At 33.5% G+C, this 25,726-nt stretch overlaps 1 protein-coding gene across 1 annotated transcript; it reads left to right on the top strand.

Annotated features, from left to right (window-relative positions):
* Positions 1 to 1,806: 1,806 nt before the first annotated feature.
* Positions 1,807 to 24,424, top strand: LOC123657005. Its single transcript, XM_045592608.1, has 12 exons — positions 1,807 to 1,874; positions 7,825 to 7,894; positions 8,468 to 8,561; positions 8,965 to 9,122; positions 13,518 to 13,664; positions 14,063 to 14,269; positions 15,744 to 16,046; positions 17,152 to 17,288; positions 19,051 to 19,196; positions 20,385 to 20,551; positions 23,015 to 23,166; positions 24,171 to 24,424. The coding sequence occupies exons 1-12, from the start codon at positions 1,807 to 1,809 to the stop codon at positions 24,310 to 24,312; spliced, it is 1,791 nt and encodes a 596-aa protein (XP_045448564.1). The 3' UTR covers positions 24,313 to 24,424.
* Positions 24,425 to 25,726: the final 1,302 nt, after the last annotated feature.

The raw sequence follows: 25,726 nt of genomic DNA, 5'->3' as shown, positions 1-25,726 counted from the left end.
AGTTAATAACAATAAATAAAATTTATATTTAAAATCTCTTATATAGTGCTTCAACAAAAATATTACAGCATTTTTCTACTAAACAACGCGTTGGCGCAACTGTCACAGCACTTGTTTGTGGTTGTTGCACTGACGGTTGCGGGTTCGATCCCCGCACATATTGGCCATACAGCACATATTACCGTGGGTTGGGTGTTTGTGCAGTCCATGTGGGTCTCCCCACCGTGCCTCGAAGAGCACGTTAAGCCGTCGATCCCGGTTGTTATCATGTACACCTGATAGCGATCGTTACTCATAGCCGCAGCGTGGTGGATTAAGCTCTGACCATTATCCTACGTAGGAAAAGAGGCCTATGCCCAGCAGGGGGATATTACAGACTGAAGCGTAAGCGTATTCTACTGAAGCCTAACAACGAAAAATATTACATGAAAAAAAAAGTCCTTTTTATTCAAAGATGAAGCGAAGACGCAAGCAGTTCATTTCTACAAGGGCTAAGACTAATGTAGTAAATTAAACCAAGACTTCAATATAATGGATTGAAGGGTCGACGTTTAACGACGAACCCGACGATATAATTCATGAATAGGAGAGCGGCCTTTGTCATAAAGAAATGTAAATACGGAGAATTCGTGTGAGTATATACTTTAATCTTATAAATTTGTGTTATAGATCGTGTAGTATAAGAGTTATAACTCTTACAACTTTTTTTTCAAGATTTAATACGGAGTTTCTTGGCGTTTCTTCTCTGCAGAATTTATACATTCCGATTCGGTGGTAGCTTTATTTTGAACTATAATTATTTAGTAACAAAAAGTATATATTTTTAAACTGTTTTGTTTTAAATAAATACATCGTTTATGTATATATTTTTTTCTTCATTGGCCAAAAGGATACAAGATAATGCTAGTAGGCATTAAGTCCGCATTTTTCTTTATTTGTTGGTCAAAAAATTTCTTAAATTAAGAATTAAGAAATACAAAAATGAAAACAAAGATAACAAATTACAAATTAACTTACGCCCAGCTAAATAAAAGCAACTTTAAGTGTTTGTTTTGTATTAAATTTTTTGTATACAGAATATTTTTTCTGGTCTGTGTAAAAATATATATCTAACGTATATATGAAATAGTAACTGAATTAATATTCGATTTCAGTTTTCCATTTGATCGTAAAGAAATCGTAAAATCATATAAAGCTTTATGGTAGTTGTATGTGGCTAAGCATAAAATTTTCGTTCCGATATACGATCTAATTCGCTTTATAAGTTCATTTCTGCCATAAAATTGATTAAATTATAATGGCCCACTGTATAGGTAAACTACGTGGGTTGTTCTGTTGTCTGTTGAGTGAAATTCAAAAATATTCAAGTATCAAAGTAAGAAAGTTCAAAAAATTAAATTTTCATGTAACATGTATTCACATATAATACACGTACTCCATTATAACATCAGACTAATTAATTTTAACATATTATTTTAAAATTTACATAAATAATACATTGATTAAATAATAATATATTATTTAATTTTAAGCGGATGGGTGGTCGTAATTGGCCTTACATTGTATTTAATTCTTGTATTTTATAACGTTTTCTGTGATATACTACCTCCAATAAATAAGTAAATAATGAGAATTTTTTTATAAAAATACTTCAAATTAAAATCAAAAGCCTTTCGTTTACTACATAAGTATGAAATACCGTCATGGCCTTCTAGATTAAAAACCATTATAAATATATCAAACTCACTTCACCGCTTTAATACGCTTATAAACCGAGCGAATTTAATTTTATATATTAATTTAAAAATGAGAAAAAAGTTAGTGCCCGAAGAAAGACCAATATGCAATGCAGTGACCGTGTATCGTGAAAGAGGGTAAGCGGTAATGAAAAACAAATATTTACCGAGAGCTAACATTTACGCTAGAATATACACGTAGAATAAATCTATAACGAGGCCATGTCTGACGTTGAATATTTTATTAAAAAGTTTATTATGAACAGCGTCATTTTTAATGTTTAAAGTAAAAATGGAACTTTAGAATCTTATTTTGTTTGATCGTCGAAAACTGAATGGATTTTAATTTAAGATCGACAAAAAGAGAGTCGACATTTTAAGCATGTTAAAAGAAATTTACAGAGTTTACATTGAGTGTAAAAGCGTTTCTTTTTTACACCTTAATTTGTAATTTCTATTTATCTATCAATTTACACCCAACGTAAATAAGCTCGATAAAATACGATCTATATTTTTTTACGACGATACATAAACATATAACCCGAGAAAGTGAGTTTTTTTTACGTTTAATATAATTAAATGAGCCGCACAGTTGTACCCGCTTTTTAAGTTTGAATTAGAACGGTAGAATGTTAGATTAGGGCTGCAAATACACAGAAAATTCAAAAGGCAATTGTATTTATTTATAAATGAGCAGGCTTATGCAAATATTTTAAATAATTTAGCATCTGACGTGAATAATTAGGAGTTGTGGATTAGGTCAAGGTTCTTTAAATTTTTATTCCGTACAGCTGAAAACCTATAATCACCATTTAAAGAGTGACCTACATATTAAAATAAACTATACAACTTTTATATGTCAAGAAACAGCATCTACACGAAAACCCTTTTCATAATTGTGTAAATTATCAAGATGCGGATTAAAATAGATTTATTGCCTTGTATAACTCATGATAATGACCCTTTTGACTTACAATAGCGCCATCATAAATGTTAGAGATATTTGCTGTTCAGTCCAATTTTGAATCCCAAAAACTTTTACTGATTGATAGTGGAGAAATGCCTATAAATAATACTTAACCAATTGAACAAAAAGTGATTGATGACATTGATGTTTGAACGCAAGAGTAAAAGTGAGTCTTAGAACAAGAAGACATGAATACAATATCTAAAAAACTAAAATAACAAATAAATAATAAAAGCCTTATACTTAATGACCGGGACACGCATAATGCACAAGCACAAACGCCTGACCCAAGAAATTATATTTTATACTAGCTGTGCCCGCGACTTTGTCGGTGTGATATTTAAAAAAAAAGGCTGTTCAGTTTGCAGAGCTACAAAAATAATAAATCTCTAAACTAAATCAGCTATCTGCCAGTGAAAGTCCCGTAAAAATCGGTCCAGCAGTTTCAGAGATTAGTCGGAACAAACAGACAGACGAAAATTCTAAAAAAATGTTATTTTGTATGTACCGTGTATATATACATATGAATTGAGTAAAAAGTGGTTATTTTAATATTACAAACAGACACTAACACAAATAAATAAAATTGGCCTATTTATTACATCCTTATTTCTCAAAACTAGCATGTATCTCATACTTACAAATTATTTACTTATTTGTTTCCATTACTTACCGTTGAATAAGTAATGGTAACAAATGTATGTAAAGTTAAGTAATGTAAGTATGGTAATAATGTGTAAGTTAAATCTAATCTCTTGAACAATTAAAAACCTGCAAACTCATTCCGTATAATTAATGGTAACAAATAAGTAAATAGTGTGTAAGTTAAATCTAATTTCTTGAACAATTAAACAAATATTTTATCATACTACTACTGCTATATAAAAGGAAAGTAATAATAACAAAAACTACGTTACTACTAAGTTACCAGAATTGGCAACTACAAAGCCAATCACAATCGTGCTACTAAAGTTCACTTTGCATTAGAACAAACCGCCAAGATGATTCTTCAAAACAGAAAGAAATTTAAGGAAAGCACATTAAAACAGATGAACTAAACTTTCGGATAACAAATGGAGGAGATAATATACAAATCAAGCACATAAAAGGCATACCTAAAATTGTAAACTCAGCTCCATAAAACTCCAAGATTTGAGAAACCACCCTAAAAAAATTGAAGACACAATACACCAACCTTTAAACTACGAAAATATACGAATTATTCGAATTGCATTAGAAGTAATCATACAATAGTAAAGACATTACCTGATAAAAGCCTTAGCGTAAACAGCGCCAAAGACGAAGACCAAATTACTTCCCAAGTGACAAACAATAACGACAACCTTATAATTAACACACAATCCTTGAAGTTCCTATACGCAAATATTTGCAGTATTGCGACGCCCAGAAAATTTGACGAATTAAAATGTATCGTTCAATCGTTCAAAAGCATAATACATGTGATAGTTTTGGCAGAAACGTGGCCTTATCTCTATCTCTAGTTTCTCTCTAAATCTAGTGGATGAAAATCATTACCAATCGATATTGGTGCAATATATCGACGCTAGAAAGCAAACAGGTAGTAATCCACAAAAGTACAATTGTTCACCAGAGCAGAAAAACTTTTTGTTTTTTTTAATTTTAATCATAACTTGCGTTATAATGGACCTAGAGTTACCATTTTTTGACACTATATTTATGATTTTTTGCTAAATAGCTTATCTTAAATGGATTTAACCTAAAGTTTATTTAAAATAATATTTTGTGGGTTACGACATTTGACAATATATTTTACAATCCATTCAAACGTAGTAACTGAAGTAAGTAAACGTATGGAACGACAAAAATCGCACTTTTTTTTGGAAAGCAAAAATGTGGTAACCATCATTACTTTAGGTAACATCACCTATAAAAACCTCATAATAATGAACAATGTTTGATATTTTGTCATCAGTACGTAGTAACTAGTATTATTTTGCATAACCCGAAAAATCTAATTGTAGTAAAGGTAAATCAATTGAACTGAGTTTGCTAAACAGCCTGCAGTAAGAGTCAAAGAAATAAAACGTATATAATAGAAATAAATGTACTTTTGATATTATGTTTATGTAAAAAAATCAGAAAGTATTTTTAACATATTGTTTCGTTTTTTAGACCATAATTTGACCAATTGAATTTAAGAATACAAATCAGTTTAATTTAATATTTGAAAAAAAAAATTACAATTAGACCTAAACAAAACATGATGTACCTTCTTGCACTAATCGAAATTAAAACAATCATTATTACGTATTAATCCATAAAACATTAACAATCAACAGTTTCTGTCATAACATATAAGTATAAATAAAAAACAATTTTTGTTATAATAAACCCTACAAACCTTTAAAAATAATCAGTACTTTCTTTACCTTCAATAAACTAAAAATAATTACTTTAACAATCGTCTTCAACATCGGTGTCAGGTAAACAATCTTTGACTTTTGAGCTGGTCTTTAAATCTAAATATTCTTTTGCGAAAGCGAATCTTTTCGGAATTACCAGTTTTTCTACATTTTTTTTTAAATCTGATATTTCTTTTGACAAATTGGCAACTTTGAAGAGTACAACTTCTGTTTTGGGGTCACAAAGGGGTGGGGTTTTATGAGAAACGACCCCTAAGGGGATAAAACGGGGGTTGGAAGTTTGTATGAAAGTCCTATGTTTTTGATGTAAGAGACTTGAAATTTCAAATGTAAGCTCTATAGATGGTGAAAAGGTGTCCAAATAATGTATCTTTAGAAATCAACCCCTTTTTGGGGTTAAAACGGGGGATCGTAGGTTTACTCACTCATCACGAAATCTCCGAAACTATAACACCTACAAACTTGAAATTTGGCAAATAGGTTTTGTATAGGACGTAAAAGATAAAACGGGGGTCGGAAGTTTGTATGAAAGGCCTATGTTTTTAAAGTAAGAGACGAAATTTAAAATGTATGCTCTATAGATGGTGAAAAGGAGTCCAAATAATGTATCGTAATCTATATATATATATATATATATATATATATATATATAGATATATATATATATATATAAGAGAAGGGTCACTGACTCACTCATCACGAGAACTCAAAAACCGCTGGATAGTCCATCCATCCAGGATGGACAAAGATGAAATTTAGCAGGGAGGTAGATTATAGCTAGTAAACGTCCGATAAGAACGGATTTTTTGATATTCCACTGCTAAGGGCGTTTGATTGAGGTTGATAGTTTGTATGAAACATATACAGCAACTATAATTCGCCTGCTAGGTTATTTATACTGCAGCCTGAAAATAAAACTAAAAATGTGGTGTATAGAGAGGTTTTATAAAAATAACTAATAAATTATACTAAATTGTGCGTTAGAAAAAGTTACTCAGAGTGATAAGTATTTCAAGTGACTGAAATAAAAAAATAATTTGCTTAAACATCTTGATTGTAATGTATATCTCCATAACCACGCGAACGTAGTCGCGGGCAACAGTTAGTGTATTATAACAATAAGTCCCCAAAAGTGTATGTGATCGATTCCCTCAAAATTTACTGAACGGCTTTTCATGCGGTTTTACCAATGGAGAGAGGGCTTCAAGAGGAAGGTTTACGGAACGCCTAAGCCGATTTTGATGAGATTTTGAGTTTCACTGGAAGTTTGCCGGGAAAACTTTGTGACTCACTGATTTAAACGCGGACGAAGCCGCGGGCACAGCTAGTTTAGTATATATGCGTTGTGTTGAACCTAAAATCTTTAGTAGTGTTGTGAAACAAAGTTACTTGTTTCATTGAATCCTTGTAAATGGTGTAAACAAAGTGAAAAAAATAAAATAATCCGTGTAAAGCGTTATAAGCATCACAATATAAAAAAATATCACCTACTAAAAGGTATTAAACGCAAGTGACCATAATTTTACGAGCAGCAAAATTGTAGTAACCCGCATTAGATATGGAATTATTGATGTTGTAACTTTTAGATTAGTTTTTTTTGTAGAAAACAAATTGTCGTAAGACACAGAGTAAGAAATAATACCTGTTTTTTTGTTATTTACATCGTTTTATTGGTGCAAGAATGAAAAAAATATGGCAATTTTGAAAATCCTATATTTTTTATTATCAGTCGTACAGTTACTTGACATATACCATTCGACGCGTAATTTTTTTCTTATTCTAATGACGCAATAAAAAAATATTTCGATGGGTGTTGGTTACTACGTGTTTGCTTTCTAGCGTCGATATAAACCTGGCAGAACTAGCGTTAAAAACTTTTTAGAAACTTTTGCATTATAATTGAATCAAAGAAAAAGGGCCGTGCACGGGCCGTGGTATTTGGTGATTTTAACCTGGATCTACTAAGCCCTGATAGCTCTGTTGAAGCATACACAGATACACTATTAGAAAACGGGTACGCAATAAATAATTCTTTTTTTGTTGGAAAGGGGATATCCCTCCCGTGGTACCATGATAAGGAAACCAGGATCTGATGACGGGATCCCAGAGAAATGAATGAGAAACCTTTGAAAATCCGCATAACTTTTTACTGAGTGTGCCAATTTTGATGATTTTTAATTTAATCGAAAGCCGATGTTTATCAAGTGGTCACATTTCAATTTCATCGAGATCTGATAACATCTTTTGGAGTAATCTTTGATATTAATGCGTATTAACTTGACTATTTTTTCATCTACCTACGTTGTATAACTTGTCGATATAATTGAAGTCAGTTTTTTTTTTTGTTAGCCCGCAAACACGTTTATAATTTTTTTCTGCATAGTGACGGGTCTTACCACCGATGTAGACCGTTTCTACCCTCACTTTTTGCTTTTTGTGACGATGTTTACTGACTATTGTATATTACCGACACGCTTGGCTAGAATTATTGTAAACTTATAGTTATTTAAAAATGTATTCTTTCAAATGTATTTCTCATATGTGAATTTGTAATTCTTATGAGAATAAATATGTTTGACCTGAATTACGGTAGATAGAAATGACGAAGTAAGGGAAACAGGGAAAAAGTGTAGTAAAGTTGAAAGGGCTATGAGACGATAAACGTGTATCAACATATACATAACCCGTAGACTCGTGACAACGTTTCCATCCACAGAAATTACTTGCAGCGCTTGGAGCAATTCGAGAAAGCAATTCTCGCTTACAACGAAGCTCTACGGTGGAATGTGAGTAACAAATTTTTTGTGAATACAAATCATGTTTCTCATAACTGAATTTTATAAATAAATTTTTGCGTCAACGTCTGGCTTGAAATACGTATGAATGTACTTCATAAATCAAACGAATATCTCTTGAATTGAATACAATATTTATTATTTATTATTCAATAATTTTATTTAAAAATGTATTAAAAACGTTATGTACCTACTAATTTGTTTTTGTTAGATTATTATAAAGTTTGAATTCAAGCCAGTAAACTTAATGAATAGGTAAATGCATGCAAAGTTTGTGACCGATCATTTGTTTAATTCGCTAACATGTAACCAATAACTTTGACTAAGTTACTGAGTCACATACATAATAAAATATTTACACCAATACATTTTCGATCGAGCAAAATGATATTTTGCTGTAATGAAACAAATATCTTGTGAAGTAATAACTTAGTAACGGCACATAAATCTAACACAATGTTCTAATAAAACTTGGACATGTTACTGAAACTGTGAATTTTATTAAAAGAAAACTTATTCCTTATAATGAGGTTTCAAACGATCTTGTCTGTTTTATATTCGCAGAACTCCGACGTCGGTTCCCTCCTCGGTAGAAGTTTGGCTCTTGCGAAGGCTACTCATTATGCCGGTGCTTTAGAAGATGCTGCACATGCCGCTCGTATGCTCTTTTAATATGATTACGATTATGCTCTATTAATATGATAGTAATATTATTATTGAACGGAAAAATGGTAGTTCATCCATACCGTCCTAATATTATCAATATAATTTGTTCAAAATAACGAAACACAATGCGACAACCTTTAATATAGTTATTATTATTTAATATACTTTATTAATGTTTGGAGTTTGACAATTTTCTTTTATGCGTTAGCATGTAATCCTTAAACTTTAACTTTAAGATGATATTATATAAATTTATTAGAATATAAAAAGTGAGGTTTTTTGCTTTTATAAAAAAATGATTTTTTATTTGATTTGGGTATATCAATTAAAACAATTTATTAAATAATTAAAAAAAAAAAACTAATAATGTCTGCATTATAATTTCTTTCATACAGAACTGGAGCCTGAAAATATGACAGCTCTGCAAATAAGAGCTCAAGTAGAATATGAAAAATGTGAATTTGAAAGAGCCTTGGTGCTTGCTTATAGAGGTCAGAGATGTAGATTTTTTCCACCGAACTTCGCGGACTGTATCCGATGTGCCGAAGAAACGGTACTTATTTACATATAAATTTTGTATACTAGAACTATAGTTATAAAATAAATTATTTAACATTGATAAGCAAACCACCATTATTTATAATTCAGCATTGCAGTGATTTCAATATATTAACATTATGAAACAATTGAATTTTTTTTATGGAGAACTCGTACTAGAAAAATCTTTCTTGACAAAAATTATGTTCTATAATATATAAGATATAGGATGTTCGACTCCTAACTGTGTTCCATCAAATGTGGGTTTTGTAGGTGGTATAAATTATTCCTAGCCCATTTTTATTTTATTTTTTGTCTTAAAATATGAGCTACTCTAGCAAGGTACTTCTGCATAACCGTCCAATACTGTTTTTTTTAGCCCTGAAAACGTCCATAAAGTTATATATTAATACTAACTGCTTTATTCATCTAAAGAACCACATATGGAAACGAATTATATTTCTTGTAGAATGTTTTTATTATAAATTATACTTACGCTTACTCACGCGTGAAAGGTATCATATGGAACGTCTATCAAAGTGGCGCGTCTATTTAAGCAAAGTAATATTTAATAATGGGCTTGGCAGACACACACAAAACCTTCCTCTTTGAAGGAATGCAGTTAAGAGTCGAACACCATATTTATATTGCAAATATAATTCTCATTAAAGTCACCAGCAACTTCGTATGCGTTAGGATTGGGTGTAATGAAATTGATTTTATCTACACTAATGTTGTAACATTCTACTTATGTTTCCAATACTTGACTTATAATTACTACTGTTATAGCGCAGACAACAAAACACTCAATTTAAGCAATTTCACATGATGGTATAATATCCACATCGATATCGTAAAATCTCATTATAACATCGCGCGCATGCGCGCAGCTGCGCTCTCATTGGTTAGATTTTAATGGCGGCAAAATCACTGTGACAATACACGTACGCGTGAATTTAATTTAATAAATTAAAAGTTAAAAATGGATAGCGACGATGATATTTGTACGCCTCCGGATATTCTAGAATTGGCAACAAAATTAACTCACAATCTTTTGCCAGAAAAATCTAGAAAATTATATGAAAAAAAATATAAACTACATCATTTTCTGAAAATGTCATTCTTGCGTATCTCAAAGACCTCTCCGACAAATTCAAGCCATCTTCTATGTGGGCTAAATATTCTATGCTCAAGTCCACACTAAGTATCTACAACAATATTGATATCACGAAGTATTCAAAAGTCATAGCGTTCCTGAAACGCAGTTCAGAAGGACACAAGGGAAAAAAGTCCTTGACGTTTACATCAGGTCAAATAAAGATGTTCCTGGAAGATTCACCAGATATTTTGTATCTTTTTGAAAAGGTAAGTGTATTTTAGTTCTGTTATTTAATCTACCTAGTACTTACGTACTACACACGCAAGTTATCTAGACACTCCGTTTAAGCGCTTTGTGTATAAATTTGGTAGTAGGTACCTACACTTTACTACTTCATAAATCATAGTTTTTGCCTTGGCTATGTACCTCAAGCTTATTATATCGTTTATTGTTACAGGTTGCACTAATCTTCGGCATAATGGGGGCATGCCGAAGGCAAGAGCTATACAAAATCCAGTTCGATGAAGTCTCTAACATAGATGACAGTACAATCATGGTGAAAGTTTCGAAAACAAAAACGAAAATAGATCGTTCTTTTGTTGTGACGGGCAACTGCTATGCCGTATGTAAAAAATACATGGAACTTCGACCAACCCCCTGTCGAAACCCTGCCTTTTTCTTGAGCTTTAGATTGGGTAAGTGCGTCGATCAAAGAACTGGTATTAATAAATTTGGTGCTCTGGGAAAAACTATCGCAAGTTTTCTGAATCTGCCTAACCCAGCGTTGTACACGGGGCATTGCTTCCGGCGCACCTCGGCGACCCTTCTCATAGATAGCGGTGGTGATTTGACCGCACTGAAACGACACGGAGGGTGGAAGTTTTCTACTGTGGCTGAAAGCTACATTGATGAGTCTTTAATGAATAAAATTCAAGTCTCAAATACGATCTTGAACAGTATAGAAAACAAGACGAATGAAGTAATTATAAATATTCCGACTCCGTCTACGAGCTCTACTGCTTGCCCCGCGACTGCTACAGCTGCTGGATCAATAATTAACATTAACTTTCAGAATTGTACCATCCAAAATTTGAACAATTATTATAAATAAACTATTGTCAGCTTTTACTCTTGTTGTTTGATTAATTGCATTAGTGAAGATAAAGTAGTGTATGCAACTGCATATAACACGGGTATTAAAACACTCGTTACTATTATGAAACGAGCGCAGTTTTAATACCCTTCATTATATGACAGTTGCATAAACTACTATTATTGAATTACTAGCTGACTCGGCAAACGTTGTCTTGCCGCTAAACGCAATTTAAAAATAGGGGTTGGTGGTAGAAGGGTGAAAATTTAGGGTCGTATGTATTTTTCAACGCCAAATCATAATAAAATAAAAAATAAATTGTTGTGTATTGGCCTCGGTTTTCCGCATTTAGACGCAAAGGTGGTCCATTATGCGTGAAAAGAGGGCTGACTAGTTCAGCCAGCCCAGCTCCTTCCAGAAGCTCAGAAGCCTCCTGGGGCGTTCACAGGCTTCTCGGAGCGTCCTTATTTCCTTAAGGATGGTAGCCCGGTGTGCGGCCACTCCCTCGCATTCCATGATTACGTGGGCGGCTGTTTCCTTAGCAGCCAGACAGCCCCTGCAAAGAGGGCTGTCTGTTGCATTCATGATGAATAGGTGGTGATTAAGTGCCATGTGGCCGGTAATTGTGCCAACAACTATTTTGATGTCCAGGCGGTTAAGACTGAGCAATCGGCACGCTAGGTGCGGTGACTACCCTTAACATTTAGGGGGATGAAAAAATAGATGTTGTTCGATTCTCAGACCTACCCAATATCCACACAAAATTTCATGAAAATCGTTCAAGCTGTTTCGAAGGAGTTTAACTACAAACACCGCGACACGAGAATTTTATATATTAGATAGATTTAGGTAAATAAGCATTTATATTCATAATTCGATAAGTTTAGGCAACTCAAGGTCTAGGTGACATCAAAGTTTAAGTTAAACATAAAATCAGAAAAAAAAGTATTTTAATGTTCGTTACTTAAAATATCTCTTTCTTAAAAAATCTCTATGTACCAACTGCTCTTTAATTTAACGATTTTTTTTTAATTTGAGTTATTTTATTTATATTTTCTAACAAATCTAAAGACTTCAGAAATCCTTCCTCTAAAGGCTAATCGAATCGTCACCTGAGAGTTAATCTAGTGATTTTAGTTCTTCGACTTTTCACGAAAACTGCTTAATCGTTCGGATTTAAAAATCCTTAACTGTAACGGCTTATAAGCTACCATCTTTCCGAGTTTTATTTGAATTCAGTTTCGATATTAAAGAAAAAAAATGTTGGAGATTTTTTCAGTATTCTATGTACAGTATATTATTACTTCAAATTTATTGCAGTTATATGCAATTTTATTACGGACTAGCTATTCCCGCGACTTCGTCCGCGTAGAATTTAACAAAAAAAGTTATTGTTCAATTCGCAGCTATAAATGAATAAAATTCTAAAATAAAACTAGCCTAAGTTACTCCTTATTATATCAGCTATCTGCTAGTGAAAGTCCCGTGAAAATCGGTCCAGCCTTATCTGAGATTAGCTGGAACAAAGAGACCAACAGACAGACAGACCGATAGACAGACAGACAGACAGACAAATAAAAATTGTATTTTTTTTATTTGGGTATATGTATCGTGTATACATCCATATGTATTTATTAAAAAGCGATTATTTCAATATTACAAACAGACACTTCAATTGTATTAATTTGTATAGATAGACTTTTGTTCGTTAATTTTTATTGTTATAATTGTAAACTGTGCTCGCTGTGTATTTTAATAATTAGTATAAAGCACTTTTATACTGGAGGGCCAATTAGTAAACTGGGATAGAGTTCGAAAAAAGGCAACAAAATATTCTACAAACGTTAACCCATCCTTGTGCGACCCAGAATACTCACACCAAGCAATATCACGGATCGAGAGACACAAACTGTCCTTTATTGCAACCTGTAATAAAATTCTCATCGTTCCAGCTTCATGTTGAACGCTTGAAATAATGAATACAACAAAAATACAGCTGTTCAATTTATAAGTTTTAAAAATGATAATAATACCAATTTGCAGAAAAATGTTCAAGTGAAACCGCAAATTATTATTATTATTTTTTCACTTTAAATATAATATAGGCAATTTTTCCCAGTTAAGAAATTTAATATCAACCACAAAAATTACATCTCGGCAAAAGAATTTGTAGGCATTTTTTTATTTTACATGTAAATATTTATATGAAATATTTTAAGATACGAGAATGTACTGGTGATGTCGCTGCAAAGACTTTGTCAACAGTCAAATTAATACATGAAATAAATGTGATGGACAAGGCTTTAAGTGTCACTGCTAATGTACCCGTACGAAAACCCAGAATGCAGCCGCGTACAAACCGCCAAGTAAATACATTGTTCATTTCACTATATGCTGTTAAATATTCACTTCAGCCTATCTTAGTCCATTGCTGGACATAGGCATCCACAATTTCGCGCTAAAAATGGCGTGAACTTATGTGTGTTGCCCATAGTCACCACGCTGGGCAGGCGGGTTGGTGACCGCAGGGCTGGCTTTGTCGCACCGAAGACTCTGCTGCCAGTCTTCGGCCTGTGTATTTCAAAGCCAGCTGTTGGATGATTATCCCACCATTTGTCGGTTAATATCATCATATCATCAAATATTAATTATCATCAAACAAGCACTCATTTAAAAGATATCCAAGTGATTTGTGTATTTAAACTTAAACATTGAATTAAATTAAAACTAAAACGAAAAATTCCTTGCAATCTTTACGTTTTAGATTCAAGAGATATCTCGAGTGGAAAAACAGAACGCTGAACATATATCCCGTGTAATGGCTTCCAAGTATTTGGAGCAAATGGCTCATGACAAATATTTCCTCACTAAACTTTGTAAAGATGAAAGACTGAACTCCGCAAATAAACAAGGATCGCAGACACTTCAAATGTTGGCTAAAAAAGCGTTGGCCGATATCGAAAAAAGACAAGTATGTCTGTGATATTAAACTTCGAAATACTACTTTACCATAAAACATAATAAGAATCTTATAATTATCTAGCTAGCCCGATAGACGTCCTATCCATCCCTCCCGTCTTGAAAACTATCACACACTTATATTATTAACACGTGAACTTTAATTAATTTTACCGCTTTTTGAAATTTTCTGAATTTCTGTTCTTCAAAAATTTAGAAAATTGTCCTAATTCTTAATTTCATAGGAACCTTCTACAAAGCATTAGAAAAATTAAAAAAAAAAATAGCTGAATAGATCGAGTTATTTATAGTTTTAGACACATATTTAGTAATAAATGTTTATTATAATAATAAATGCTCATGTCAGCGAGGTCAGCAGAAGAATACACTACACATTTCACTCTCTCAAGCGTCTCCAATATTTTCTTCCTTTCCAAACCAAAATTATGCTTGCGCAAACCCTTCTACTGCCTATCCTTGATTATGCTGATGTATGCTATCTGGATGTGACTGAGGAGCTACTTACAAAGTTAGAGCGTCTCCAAAATCTTGCCATAAGATTCATTTTTGGCCTGCGAAAATTTGATCGCATCTCTCAATTTCGTGCTCAGTTAAAATGGCTCCCCATTCGTCTTCGGCGTGATATGCACATCCTTTCCACTCTCTTTAATATCCTTCACGATCCAAATGCTCCATCGTATCTTCGATCCCGATTTCACCTACTGCCCTCTCCTACTCGTTCCAGGCGCCCTGGCATTACAGCTAAGCTAGACATACCGAAATGTAATACAAAATTTAAGTTAAATTCTTATTCGGTACGCGCCTCCATACTATGGAACAAACTCCCAAGAGTCATTCAAACTAGTCCTTCCCTTGTTTCCTTTAAATATAAATTAAAGAAACACTTGCTTTCACTAGCTAATGTGTAATCATCTGTATATTATAGAATATGTATGTATTTACTTATATATTATAGTGAGTATGTATATGTATAAGTATATTTGTATTTTGGTATGTATCTTTATATGTATTTGTTAATATGTAGTATGTTACATTTTTGTATATATATATATATATATATATATATATATAAATTTTATTCTTTTATTTTATTTATTTTTTCTTTTCTTTTTTAATATTTATTATTTATTTTTTATTTTCTTCTGAATGAATACTTCTTGCACTGTTTGCCTCGCTATATGAAACACTTACTCATGACCATGGGTTGACTGGAAGAAATCTCTTTCAGAGATAAGTCCACCTTTGCCATAAACCTTTCTATTATTGTATGTTTTATATCAATTTTTTGAGTGCAATAAAGTATATAATTAATTAATTAAATGTTTATATAAGTAGAAGTAAAGAAAGATAAACAATATAACAGTTGATATTAAAAACAAACAATTTAAAAAACATAGAGTTTTGTGCTATATTTAATATAAATGATTTTTCATATCATGATAATTTCTGTGTCACTACAACTTAAGGCGGTTCTTCGTGAGCGCAAACCGTTGTACGCTGCGAGAGCCTCCGAAGCCGCAGCCAGAGCCAGACTATCAAAAGTTCGTAGACTTAGAATTGGTAACGCTCAGCGCCAGCACGCAACAGATGCACGACGTCTAGTAAATACTGCTCAAGACTTATACGAGAAACGTGATACGGCGAAATGCCTCGAAGCAGCAGAGTTCGGAATGGAGCAAATATCGAGGATTCCAAGCAACATGCTGCCCGGCAAGGATACTTTCTTACAACAGTTGTATAACATCGTCGCCAATGCATTTTTAGATCAGGTAGTTTCTATTACATAAGTAATATAAACACTATTTAAATGATGTCATAATTTTCTTAGTATTTATTTGAGTAGGAACTGTGGGAAGCAACCACTCTGGTGTGGTGGTGGGCGTGCATACGCACCTTAATACCGGCGATTTGTGGATTCGATTTCCCACTTGGGTAGAATATTTGTATTTGTACAAATACTCCTTTCCAGTTTGGATGTCTGTCCTTTTTTTGTTGGTATCGCAGGGGAACCCATTTACGGGTGATATCCAGGATCCCGGATGTCTGTTCCTGTTGGGCTCCCCTCCGTGCCTTGGAGAGCACGTTAAGCTATCGCTACCGGTCGGTCGGATAATCATGACAACTTCACTTGACAACAATTGTCACTTATAGTAGAAAATATATCCACCAATCTGGAGTAGAGCATCGTGGTGAATTAAACTTCAATCCTTTTGCTACATGGAGAAAGAGGCTTACTCTTACGCTTGTCGTGGGATGTTACAGGCTGAATCACGATCGTGAAAGTATAAATAATAATATGTTTGCAGGCAAACGAAGAAAACCCGACTTCAATTATATCGACAAGTAATACAACGTAGGCAGACGAAAAAATAGTCAAGTAAATCCGCGTTATCAAAGTGACATGATTAACATCGGCTTTCGATTAAATTAATCATTAAAATCAGTACACCCAGTAAAAAGCTATGCGGATTTTTGAAGGTTTCCCTTGATTTCTCTGAGATCTCATCATTAGATCCTGGTTTCCTTATAATGGTACTAAACTGGGGATATTTCCTTTCCAACAAAAAAAGAATTATCAAAATCGGTTCATAAACGACGGAGTTATCCCCGAACATACATAATATATATATATATATATATATATATATATATATATATATATATATATATATATATATATATACGGTCGAATTGAGTAACCTCCTCCTTTTTTTGAAGTCGGTAAAATAAATAAAATTATACAATATATGATAAATATTATGGTACCTATATTTACTATCAATGAATTTTATTTCATAACTCCTCATAATAACAACGATATTTTTTTTTTAATTCATTCCATAGCAAAATTTTTATATCAATTTTTATTTACAGAAACGTGTGAGAGACGAAATGAGCGAAGCAGATCGTGAAAAGAGATCCTTTATACTGCTGGGAATACCGATATCGCGCGAACCGAGCCGTGATTCAATTTTGCGTACGCGACCTCCGGCGCCCGCTCGCGACGCCAAGTTAGAAGCTTTACGTGAAAATATTTCAAGCTCCCACTTTATTATTGCAAATTTTTATTTTAAATTGCACGTTTTTGAAAAATAGGCTTCTTAAAGTGTACAGGGAAAAAGTACTTGAAATTCATAAATATAATAAATATAGTAAAAATCCCAATCCACGTTGGCAAAATTTCGCTAACATTTATCAGTGACAAGTAGGGAATGTATCCGCGCTAAAATTGATCAGTGACATACATAGTAGGGAATGTATATGCTAACCCGCAGTGGAGCAGCGTGGTGGATTAAGTTCTGATCCTTCTCCTAAATGGAGAAAGAGTCTGATCAGCTGTGGGACGTTATAGGCTAAATTTTAGCCTACGATCCCAATACTACGATCGTGATCACGAAACGCCGCAAAATCGTTATCATTATTGTAGTATTAAAACATTATTAGTGACGATGAAACCGAATAATATGTTTAATAACTCTTAGTCATAAATTTTTAAAACTTGCAACTTATATACATATATTTTTTTATACAACTATATAAGAATCGAGTAGATAATATTAAGCATATTAAAATTAAATAAAGATAGATATATTTGTACATTCTTAAAGTCTGGTCACTAAGCTATAAAAATACAGGCCTGAGACATACGCTTATGTAATTTTAGTAAAGAAAACCATAAACATACTTTATCATTAAATTTGATCTATGACATAAAATTCATCCGTAATGGAAAATATTTTAAAATTTGTACATTATTGTTTCAAAAGTACAACCACCCGTTTTAAAAATACGCAAAACAATATATACCCTGAAACGACGCGACGACGTAAAAAAATAATAGTGTACCATAAAATAACATGCCTGTTCAATATATTTCTCCAAAAGAGTGAAATACACATGTGCAAATACAGTACATAGACAATGACCTGATATTTCAATAGAATATTTCGAATGTACAGTAGTAAGCAATTGAACCATTAAAGTCTACAATCTTCCGATCGTCATTTCTTTATTTATTTTTTATGTTATAAATAATTTCGTATGTTGTTTTCTGGAACTTTAATAAATACACTAACTTATAAAAAGCAAGGAAGAAAGAAAATATCATTAAAATATGGAATATCTATTATAATCTTGGAAGTCTGGTGAAAATAACTATCGTATAATAGACACGCTGAAACTGAGGTAGGACACAGCAGGAATTTCCTGCCCAAAATATGGAGCAGCCCAACTGGGGTAGTACCTCGACCTTACAGAAGATCACAGCTAAATAATACTGTTTTCAAGCAGTATTGTGTTCCTGTTGGTGAGTAAGGTGACCAGAGCTCCTGGGGGATTGGGGATTGGGTCGGCAACGCGCTTGCGATGCTTCTGGTGTTGCAGGCGCCTATACGCTACGGTAATCTCTTACCATCAGGTGAGCCGTACGCTTGTTTGCCGACCTAGTGACATAAAAAAAAATAACTTTGGTATACTTGAATAGTTTATTATGTCCTGTCAATCATTATTATATTCAATGTCGCGTTCTTATAAGCACATAGAGGGCAATCGCCTAGTACCTACAGTCTATTTTTTTCTCGATCCAGATAGCCCAGATAGATCTCTCAGGAATCCAGATAGCCCAGACAAAAACAGACAAATGTTCTATGTCTTCTAAAATTTTGAATATTCCTTTAGGTACTGTCTCAGTCGGAAAAAAGTGCTTAATTATAAAATTAAATCAAATATAAATAATGCATATGTTAAGTACCCACTACATCATGACATCCCCAGACGCCGGCTCCGCACGCTGGACCGCGCCCTCGCCGCGAGCGCCCGCGCCCCAGAGCGCTGCTACGTGCTCCACGAGCTGGCGCGCCTGCACGCCGACACTAAACAAGCGCACCGAGCAAAGTTCTACGCTTTGAAATGCCAAGCAGGTAAAATAAATGTGCGTGTGTGTGTGTGTGTGCCTGCGTGCCAGCGTACGTGTGTGTTTTTAACCGACTTCCAAAAAAGGAGGAGGTTCTCAATTCGATTTTTTTTTTAATGTATGTTCAGATCTTTTGACTGAGTGGACCGATTTCGACATTTTTTTTTAATCTAAAGGTGGTGTGTGTCAATTGTTCCCACTTAAATTTATTTGAGATCTAACAACAACTTTTATAATGCGTTTTTACTTGACTATTTTTTCGTCGACCTACGTTGTATTATACCGCATAACTTTTTACTGGGTGTACCGATTTTGATGATTTTTAATTTAATCAAAAGCTGATGTTTATCATGTGGTCATATTTAATCAAGATCTGATAACAACTTTTTGAGTAATCTTTGATAATGCGTATTTACTTCACTACATGTTCGTCTCCTTACATTGTATTACTTGTCGATGTAATTGAAGTCGGTTTTTGTTTCGTTTGCGAGCAAACACAATTATCATAATGCTAACAAGTTAAAGTAATCGTCATACAGAACTACGCATTGGCCGATGCTCAAATAGTTAATGGTTCAAACTTAAAGAAAAAATTACTTCCGTTATAGTGGATAACTAATATTGATTTCTTGTATGAAACATAGTCAAGTAAGATCCATAAGTTTTGACCCTCGTCGATATTAAGGAACTAAAATTTTGGAAAATAAATACCGAAAAGTTATTTGGTTAAGTTATGCGCACTTACAAGCTTGAAAATGGAGGCAATTTACAGGTACCTAATGTACATATATAAAAATTTTAGTAATCTTCGTCAAAGTAGAAAGTTTTTTACTTTTATTTAATCATATATTGTTCATCTTTCATTATTGCTCGTCATTTTTATGAGTCTTAACTTGCTTCCGACCCTTGTAAGGTAAAAGTTATTCCAGAAAACCTCGCATTGTTGGACTTAGACCTTTAATCCGTTGAAGAATACGAGTGGGAAATTCAATTGAAATTTTTCACGATCTACTATATTAATATTTAAAGCATTCAAAAATTTTTATTTGTGAATTTTATATAGTTTTATCTTGGAATGTTAAATAAATTATTTATTATAGGGACAACTCTCACCAGTCAATAAAATTTTCCTTTTTTGAAACTTCAAATGCTTTATATTCCAATCTGATCAATAATAAATATTTACTTTAAACAGAAGCGAGATCAGCAGGCCAACGTGCGTGGTTGTTGAATGCAACATTTCTTCTGGCGCGGTGTCACATCCTTCAGAACAACCGCCCAGAGTCGAGAGCAGCGTTGATCGAGGGAGCGGGACTGGCGCGGTCGTATGGCTATAACGATGTCGCGGCTTTCTTTGATACGGTATACGCGATTTAATAAATATCTTCTAACGTTATATCTACTGGCATAGATGACAATATGATAAATTAAAGTTTCGTATTAAAACTTTTATGGGATTCGTTTTAGGTATTTTTTGATTGTACTAAGGATCTGACGTAATAAGGTTAAGGCGTAGTAACCGGTCTCTTTCCGTATATAAACTACATACCCACATCGTACCCAAGATACCCACTTACAACAGCTAAGCAATAGGTCTCTACAGGTCGTTATAAATTACAGTACGCAAAAAAAATTACCGACAGCTTATTTTAAATGATATGTTACTTTTCATACTAATGCTATTAGCATAAAAGTAATATAATTATTTAGAAATTAAGACGAATGATATGAAAAAGTAATGATAAATCTTTTATTAGTTTTTAATATATCAAAAATTAGATCAAAATTTTTGATATGATGATTTTATATTCGGTTCTAAGCGACCGCGGTTCGGTTTGATCCCCCAGTCGATTTTTGATATGATATTAAAAATTGTTTAGAATTCCCTAATGTGTGGGTAACATAATAATAAATCTTATGAATTAAAAATAGCATGGTGTCGTCTCCTGTCAAAAGATTGTCTTCTTCTTCTTCTTTTATTTTTGGCATACGAAAAGATTTTATTTTAATATGAAACTTTGAATAGTTACGAGATCTATAAAGAACTCACTATAGACAGCGCCGCGGTCGCTTAGAATCGAATATAACGATGGCTCCTAAGTATACTGAGTCAACTCTACTTCTAATAACTTTATTTTTTTGTTACATAGGTAGATAGGAAATGAAGTAAATGTTATTAATATCTTAAAAAAATGAAATTGTCAAAAGTTGTTAGTTGACTCAGTATACTTAGGAGCCATCGATAAAATCATCATATCAAAAATTTAAATCTAACGGGTACATCGTTCCATAGCTTAATTAGTTAAAGCACCGACACGGTCAGTCGGAGATGCAGATTGATCCCCGCTGGAACGTTCGATTTTTGAATATGATATTAAAAATTGTTTAGAATTCCCTAATGTGTGGGTAACACTGAAATAAATATTCTAGTAGTTATTTATATTTGAACAAGTATTTGGTATGGCATTTTGAAGTTGTTTCAATTCAACTTTTTTCATCTATAACGCAATTTATTAAACAAAACATATGCATACATATCTCACCAATCAATGCTTTTCGTTAAAAATGAGCTAAATTGACTCACCGATCTGCATATTTATATCAAGTCGCTGATAGCGCTATTATAATAATAAAACACCGTATTTGTATGCATTCTGCATTCAATCTCGTTCCTCCCGTTCAGATGAACTATTGTTATTTATGCGCTACTATTCCTAGTCTACAGGAAGTAATAACAGCATCAAGTACACACACTACTCTTCATAAATATTCAGCATATGTGCATTTTATTTTCCACTGTTTATACTTTATATCTCTCATGAAAATAACATTATTTTAACAATTGAAAAAGTATATCTGATCACGTACATCGTTAAAACATTTCTTATTCAAATTTCTGATTCAAAATTTTGGACTTGTAATTTAGTAAAATAATTCTAAAAAGACCTGACTATCGTACCTGATACTTCCGGTTATTTTAAAAATAAAATTTTACAGCCTTGCCCAGACAAAAAAAAAGTTAATTCACTATATATGTATATACGGGGTATTCGACCAAAATGATGACCAAGATTTTTAAAATTGGTCGATTTGGCATGTAATACCCCGTATATTTTTAATTTACTCGCTTATTTGATCATCTTGATAAAATTTTGTACGAATAGTATTATTTATAAATTTACCTACTATTTACTTTTCGTATTAAAAAAAATACGTATGAGTATCTGTGCACTGTTATTATGCAGAGCATTTATGGAACGCCTGGAAATGGGTTCGATAGTTAAACGCGACGCATATTTTATTAACGATCAACATAAACTGTATTTACATACGTACTGTATTTACATACGACTATATTTCTATATTTACACTAACTGACGGACTTAAAAATTTAAAAAAAAAACTTTAAATTTTAAAACTTTATCACACGTGTGTATATTGAGTCTCAAGTTTAAGTTTTATATCACTAGGTCGGCAAACAAGCGTACGGCTCACCTGATGGTAAGCGATTACCGTAGCTTATAGACGCCTGCAACACCAGAAGCATCGCAAGCGCGTTGCCGACCCAATCCCCAATCCCCCCAGGAGCTCTGGTCACCTTACTCACCAACAGGAACACAATACTGCTTGAAAACAGTATTATTTAGCTGTGCTCTTAAGGTGAGTAAGGTAGCCAGAGCTCTTGGAGTAGATGAGAAGTTAGGGCCGTTAGAGTGTTTACAGTGCTCTTAGGTTACTGGCGTGCATAGACTACGATACTCGCTTACCATCAGGCGGAGATAGTTTTGTTTTTGGATTTAAAGTGTTTAAATGACATAATTACAGTGTGTCGACGTATCATTAGAAGGAGAAATTGGATCAATTGACTCGATATTAGTGAAGCGCGAGAAGGCTATGGTGAGCTTGATGCAGGATGACGATATGCGCATGGCAGCCGAGCACTTGTTTCGAAGAATGTCCGTCATACCTGCTTCCAGGTGAGTTTCATACTTAGGTCATTGTGCTATATAAATCGAATTATAAAAGTAAAAGGAATTCGAACAATTCGAAACTTTTAAAATTTATTACATACTAGCGAATCGGCCCGGCTTTGCACGGGTGCAATGCTGATACTAAATATATTACAGAATGTCTTTATTTATAGTGTGAAGCTAGCTTATAGCATGGTTATTGACATAATAACAACAACATTCAAATATGCGTCGTTAGATTACGCGTTGTTACAGAATGCATTGAAGAAATAAAGTTTCACTGTTCGTTCCCGGTAGGTGATAGCGTGATAATATTTAGCCTATATGTTGACCAGACTTCTTAATAATATTTGTGCCAAATTTGAAGTAAATCCATGCAGTACTTTTTAAGTTTATCCCGGACATACATACAGACAAACAGACAAACAGATAAAAATTCTAAAAAACTATATTTTTGGCTTCGGTATCGATTGTAGATCACACCCCAAGTATTATTTAAAAAAAATATTCAATGTACAGTTTTGACTTTCCTACCATTTTATTATATGTAAAGATAAAATTTATCAAAAGAATATTTTTAGATTAATATACATATATATACACACATGCGACAATAGTTTTCAAATCAAAATCAAAATAAAAACTCTTTTTAACGCGACAATGTTAATTTACTCGTAGTACGTGTGTGTTAACTGAGGTAGGGCACAGCAGGAATTTCCTGCTCAAAATATGGAGCAGCCCGAATGGGGTAGTGCCTCGACCTTACAGAAGATCACAGCAAAGTAATACTGTTTTCAAGCAGTATTGTGTTCCTGTTGGTGAGTAAGGTGACCAGAGCTCCTGGAGAGGATTGGGGATTGGGTCGGCAACGCGCTTGCGATGCTTCTGATGTTTCAGGTGTCTATACGCTACAGTAATCTCTTACCATCAGGTGAGCCGTACGCTTGTTTGCCGACCTAGTGACATAAAAAAAGTATTCTAAAAGTTATCATCACTCTCACAACGTGCAGACGTTTCTCCGTGCTGCCGGGCGCTCGCGCGGAGAGCGCGCCCGCCGCGCGCCGCGTCTCGATCGCGCCTCAAACTCAGCGACCGGCGCGAGTCGCTCACAAAACTAGGCACCCGCTGGGATTCCAAGATTTCGACTTTTAATGCAGCACTACTTTTTCTTTACGATCTCTGTTTTGACATGTTGTGTGTTTTCGATGTTTTGAGACTACTTATATTTCTTTAAAATTTATCGAAATAAATCTAACTTTAATAATGGTTTTTTTTAGCAAAGTTACTTCTTTGTTATAATTTATTTAATAAATAAAATTATAATACACCTATATAACGTATGTAATTAACAAGTTAACAATATCTTGTTATTTAAATAATTTGATTTAATTTAATTATTATATATTTTGATTTCAATTTATTGAAAATCACAATTAACTTGGAAATAAAATACGTACATATACTAACTACGATCGGTTTATGTACTAGACAGGGGCGATTCGAAAATTACAGAGGTAATCTTAAATTTATATTTATTTATAATAGATACTATTCTAACATCACATTCTTTCTAGTCTACTATGCCTATACAATAGTCTATTATACTACCTATACTTACGCGTACATTTTTGACGTCAAGTTGTAACTAGTGGGGCGCCAGCGATTGCGCTACTATGAAACGAAGTTTAGTACGATTCCTAGAACTATGTTCAATTATTTCGAAAGAGAAACATTGACTCAGGCCGGCACGTGAAACAAAAGATTTCATATGAAAAATTTGCCTAATCTGGAGCGTCACTTACGTGCGACCAATAGCGGATCCAACTTTGTCGCCAGGGGTCACATAGTCACGGTCAATCACAAGAAGCTATAATTTAATTTTGATTATAATAGATACAGGTAAAAAATAGGTATTTTTTTAATGTATGTACTGTACTTAAAAATATCTATATTGTGACAAAAAATATATAAAAATATTGTTCAACAATTTTAATTAGTGGTCCACGTAGGTCCTGGACCCAGCCCAGTGTGAGATCATGACTCCCATGACTCCCATGACCCTCGTGACTCCCATGACCCCCATGACCCCGCCCCCCGGATCCACTCTGCGCGCGACTTTGCGAAACTGCGATTTCGGCCGCGCCGCACGCCACAGGGATAAGAAGCCTATGCGCTGTTGCCGTTCTAGTATAAAAAACGTGTCTGGTGTTTGGAGCAAGCGCAAGCAGTGGTGGTGAATCTGCATAGCAATAAAGTTTGTGTACAAATAAATAAATGGTAAGCTCTAAGTTTTTCGTTAAATTTTTGGGGAAATTCCATTAACAAAATGTCACGAGCTACTTCTAGTACGTAGGTATACAAAATCAATCATCTCCTGAAAACCTAATTTTCTATTTAAGAATTTCGCACCAATTTATATTGCTATAGTTTTTTGATAAGTCTATTTATAAAAGTGTCATGTTGCCACATGCATGTAGGTATCAATGCTAAGATAGTGCCACAAGCGAATGAAGCACTCCTTATAAATTCTAAGCTATTCGAGTGATAACTAAGACAAAGAAGGCGC

The sequence above is a fragment of the Melitaea cinxia genome, chromosome 10 (genome assembly GCF_905220565.1).
Source record: "Melitaea cinxia chromosome 10, ilMelCinx1.1, whole genome shotgun sequence".
Lineage (NCBI taxonomy): Eukaryota > Metazoa > Arthropoda > Insecta > Lepidoptera > Nymphalidae > Melitaea > Melitaea cinxia.
This window is presented reverse-complemented; position numbering and strand designations above follow the sequence as displayed.

Excerpts from the sequence above, each read along its gene's own strand:
- LOC123657005 (XM_045592608.1), top strand. The coding sequence starts at position 1,807 with ATGAGAAAAAAGTTAGTGCCCGAAGAAAGACCAATATGCAATGCAGTG. Across the intron at positions 8,562-8,964 it reads AGATGCTGCACATGCCGCTC|AACTGGAGCCTGAAAATATG; the intron begins GTATGCTCTTTT and ends TCTTTCATACAG. Across the intron at positions 9,123-13,517 it reads TCCGATGTGCCGAAGAAACG|ATACGAGAATGTACTGGTGA; the intron begins GTACTTATTTAC and ends AAATATTTTAAG.